The sequence below is a fragment of the Nanorana parkeri genome, unplaced genomic scaffold (genome assembly GCF_000935625.1).
Source record: "Nanorana parkeri isolate BGI_ZX_2015 unplaced genomic scaffold, ASM93562v1 scaffold1620, whole genome shotgun sequence".
Lineage (NCBI taxonomy): Eukaryota > Metazoa > Chordata > Amphibia > Anura > Dicroglossidae > Nanorana > Nanorana parkeri.
In genome coordinates, this window is record NW_017307888.1 from 1 (window position 1) to 4,830 (window position 4,830).

General features: G+C 51.2%; 1 protein-coding gene across 1 annotated transcript in view; it reads left to right on the forward strand.

Annotated features, from left to right (window-relative positions):
- Positions 1–152: 152 nt before the first annotated feature.
- INSC (inscuteable homolog (Drosophila)) overlaps positions 153–4,830 on the forward strand; it is a gene marked incomplete at its 5' end in the record, with an annotated part of 55,993 nt that continues 51,315 nt past the window's right edge. Inside the window, one exon of the mRNA XM_018570875.1 lies at positions 153–276. Coding sequence (XP_018426377.1) covers positions 153–276 — 124 coding nt within the window. The remainder of the gene's footprint in view (positions 277–4,830) is intronic.

The window sequence follows — 4,830 nt, forward strand, 5'->3', positions numbered from 1 at the left end:
TATATTATAAAATGTTGGGGTTTTGTGTTCTGTTTCTAGTTTTCGGGTCTCTGTGTTTTATGTTGTCAGGTTTCCGGATGTTATTTTGGAATACTTGAACCTGCGGGATATAAACATCAAAGTGATTGTTTGTTGGATTTGTACTCACTCAGGTGCACCCAGACAGAGGAGGAGGACGAGCTGGCATCCATGAAGCTCTACATTAACGAGACGTTGACGTTGGTGGGACAAAACTTCAGCCAGCTGATTAATCTCGCCTTGGTTCAGGAGGTGAAGGTAACACAACGATTTTCTGTGCACATCGCATTTGTGTAGCTGCAAGAACTTGGAAGGACTCTGGCTCTCTGGTACGGTGACTGTGTGTGTATGGTGAGGACATTGAAGATATATCGTCCACACACCGACATCATCAATATATCATCTTTATTGGTGTCCTGTCAGCATGACCTGAATGTGAGGTTCCGGAACTTTGCATTATTCATCTCCTGCTGAAGGAACACCAATAAAGATGATATATTGATGATGTCGGTGTGTGGACCAGGGGCGTAACTAGAAATCACAGGGCCCCATAGCAACATTTTGTATGGGGCCCTGTGATTTCTAGTTACGCCCACCTGATAACCCAAACAGCCCACCTGAGGGTGACCCTGCAGAGCCCACCATAGACTCTCTATGGTGGGCTCTGCAGGGTCTCAGGCGGGCGGTCAAGCCCTCTTACCTGTCAGCCCTGATCCTCTGTCCGCCTCCTTCTCCTCCACGATCGACTCCTCCGTAACTGGGCCCCACCTCCTCGATCGCCGGGCCACGCCTCCTCAATCGCCGGGCCACGCCTCCTCGATCGCTGCCGATGACGGGCGCAGCCACCTCCTGCGAAGCTGCTGGTTGTCACCGACTCAGCAGCGGCTGTGAGAAGGCACGGAGCGTTCCTCCTCACAACCGCCAGTGACAGCCAGCAGCCTGGCTGTCCGAGTCAGATGCCATAGCGACCCAGGCGGCCCGCACGGCATCAGGGAGATGTCCTGGCCGGGCCCCGACGTGCCCCGGGCCCCATAGCGGCCGCCTGGGTCGCTATGGTGATTGTTACGCCACTGGTGTGGACGATATATATTCTATATAGGGATGCACTGACACCGATACTGGGGGCTCGTACTCGTGAAAATGCCCCGATACTAAGCGCCAATACCGGCCACACATTTTCTCCTCCTTCCTGCAGCCCGCACCCACCCGAGCAGCCATAGGGAGACCCGGAAAACAGCCCTGGTAAGACCCACACCCACCCGCACAGCCACGGTGACACTATACAAACCTGGTGAGACCCCCATGCAGCCCTGGTGAAGCTGCACAGTCCTGATGAGACCCACACATAGTTACATAGTTAGTTAGGTTGAAAAAAGACACATGTCCATCAAGTTCAACCTATAGAGATATAACACACACACCCGCACAGCCATGGTGAGACCCATACGTAGCACCGGTGACACCGCGCGGTCCTCGTGAGACCCCCCCAAGCAGCCTTGGTGACACTGCACAGCCCTGATAAGACCCATATGCAGCCCTGGGGACATGACACAGCCATGGGGAGATCCATCCACAGCCCTGGTGAGACCCGCATGCAGCCCTGATGAGACCGCACAGCCCTGATAAGACCCATATGCAGCCCTGGGGACATGACACAGCCATGGGGAGATCCATCCACAGCCCTGGTGAGACCGCACAGCCCTGATGAGACCACACAGCCCTGGTGAGACCCATATGCAACCTTGATGACACAGCACAGCCCTAGTGAGACCACGCAGCAATGGTGAGACCCATACGCAGCCCTGGCGACACTGCACAGCCCCGGTGAGACCGTACAGCCCTGGCGAGACCTGCACACAGCCCTGGTGAGACCTGCACATAGCCCTGGTGACACTGCACAGTCCTGGTGAGACCGCACTGGTCCTCCAGCTGTGTTTTAACTAGAAATCCCATCATGCCTTTGCCCCTGGGAGTCATGCCTGCAAATGTCAGTCTTGCAAAGCCTCATGGGACTTGTAGTTCCGAAACAGGTGGAGGACCGGAGTTGCCCACCCCTGTTCTAGCCAGACCTCATTATTAGTCTCAGCTGAGCACAGGCCTTTATATGTGTGATTTGACTGATACTAAGTCTCTCCCTGCTGTAGGAGACTTCTGCTGGGTGAAGAGGCTGAGTGCTGACTGATCAATACAAGTACAAGAGCTTCCTGTTTGTTTTGGGGAACTCATTGCGGGGCACCCTGATAGCAGAAACTGTTATAGGTTCAGTTAGTGGCTCAGACAAGCCGATGTTTTGTACGGGTTCTTTTTGCTATAGACATTACTTGGTGTCTGCCTTGTCCATGGTATACAGGCGCTGTTGCCAGTTTAGCCTGTTCCCCCTACAACTTGGTGGAGAATGCGGGCAGAACCTTAAAATGACAGACACCTATTGCTGAACAAAATCATGGGACTCATATTAAACAGCAAAAGGCAAACACCATAAATGGCCAGCAGATGCAACAGCTGACTGTAGCCCACCAGGCCTCCTTAAAGGGACAGCAGCAGACACAGGCCCTGTTACAGTGGCAGATGGTGGTGCAGGGGTCGACTTCTACACCTCGACAGGTGGCGCTTTATAGAAATTGTGCCTTTAGGATGATGTTGACGCCTACATTGAACATCTTTGAGGGCGTCACTAAGTGTTAGAAGCTGCCCCAGAAGCAGAGGAATGAAGTGCTTCCACCCTTTTAGTCAGGGAATTCCCCAAAAGGCCGGCTTTGACTTGCAACCTCAGGATACCAAAGACTCGGAGGAGCCAGCCAGGCTTGGGGTTATGGTAGCTGTCCAAGTGCAGTATGCGTTCATATGGGAATTTTGCCCTGGGAAGCTCGTGAGGTCCCAGATGTGAATTTTTTTCTACCTTACAGTGTTTGCGTCCGGAGGAGCTTATTTCTGCTCAGATTGTGGAGCGCGTGGTCTGTGACTGTTACATCTGAGCCTTGCCTGCTGAGATACTACAGCAGATTAGTATCTCACAACCTGACAACGTCCCGCTAGTGGTCATCATTGCCCCCATTGCTTCACAGCTTTGCAATCCCAATATAACAAATCCATGGACAAATGTAAAGGTGATACACGGGGAACCTCAAGAATCAGAATGTTGCCTCTTACACCCCCATTCTGCAGTATACAAGGACTGCATTTGTGAAAAGAAGAAATAGGAGCAAGTTGTGGAGCATCTGGTGGATTCCCAGCCTCCCACAAGGATGGTATTGGATCTGGTCCATTCTCCTGTGTTGGGTGACTGAGCAGTATTTTTCCTGACCCGGTATATACGGAGCAATGGAAGAATATTGTAAATCTCGCCCCGAGTGTCAGATTAATGCACCTCGACCACATTTCCAAAGTTTCACTGGTACCCTTGATTATAATGTGGTCCTTTAAGTCCTGTAAATTGTGAGGTGATCGGCCTTCATGGATCGGACTTCTTTTACCAGCACATGCCACAGATGATCAATTGGATTGAGATCTGGAGAATTTGGAGGCGGAGTCAACACCTTGAACTCATTGATGTTAATCTTTTCAGCAATTTGATCTACAGCAGCTCTTCTATTGGATCAGACTACATGGGCCAGACTTCCCGTCCATCAATGAGCTTTCCCTCTCCAAGTCCATCAATGAGCCTTCCATCCCCCCGTCCATCAATGAGCCTTCCATCCCCCCATCCATCAATGAGCCTTCCCTCCCCCGTCCATCAATGAGCCTTCCCTCCCCACGTCCATCAATGAGCTTTCCCTCTCCAAGTCCATCAATGAGCCTTCCCTCCCCCCCTCCATCAATGAGCCTTCCATCCCCCCCTCCATCAATGAGCCTTTACCACCCATGACCCTGTCACCGGTTTTCCTTCCTTGGACCACTCTTGGTCGGTCCTGACCACTGCAGACCGGGAACATCCCACAAGAGCTGCAGCATTGGAGTTGCTCTGACCCAGTCATCTAGAATCACAATTTGGTCCCTCAAATCCTCTCACTGGTCCATTATTTCTGCTTCCAACACATCAACTTCAGGGACATAATGTTCACTTCCTGCCTAATATATCCCCCCCACTTCAAGGTGCCAATGTAAACGCTTCCTCAGGTCCTGCAAGGTGGCCAGGAAATGAAATGGTCTCGGCTGGTCATCGTGTGTTACATTGTATCAGAAAAAAATCAAAATGTCCGTCGCTTGGATGTGTTCAAAACTAGAAAAGCTGCTCATAGGCCGAACCACGCAGAGCACAGAGGGGCCCCGAAACGCGTTCCAGAGAAACATTAAACTTCTTAACTACTCACAGCAAAGAAATCCCGATTCTCTGCCGATCACTCCGATCATCACAAATACTCAGCCATTGTACCCGTTCCTGCTAACCAGTTCTATCTGAAGTCAGAGCGCTGGATCATGATTGGCTGCTGCGGCTCACGGCACTTCACAAATTGTTGTTGTCCTTCACCATTAAAAGAGGACCTGTCAGTCACTTTACAAATCCTCATGAATACATTCCTGGCACGTCACAATATATGGCAACGGGATCATTATTCATCAGTCTGCTGCAGGCAGAAGAAAGCATTCCCTTAGTCTCCTCTCCCCTGGTGGTCAGTCTGCTGCAGGCAGGAGGAAGCATTTAGCATTTCCTCAGAGCTATATAAATGTATAATAATAGTGTGTGACTGGGGGAGCGGTGGGGGGACGTTACATTAGAGTGTAAGCTCCTCTGTACAGAGACTGATGTGACTGTGGGGGAGGGGACATTAGAGTGTAAGCTCCTCTGTTCAGAGACTGATGTGACTGTGGGGG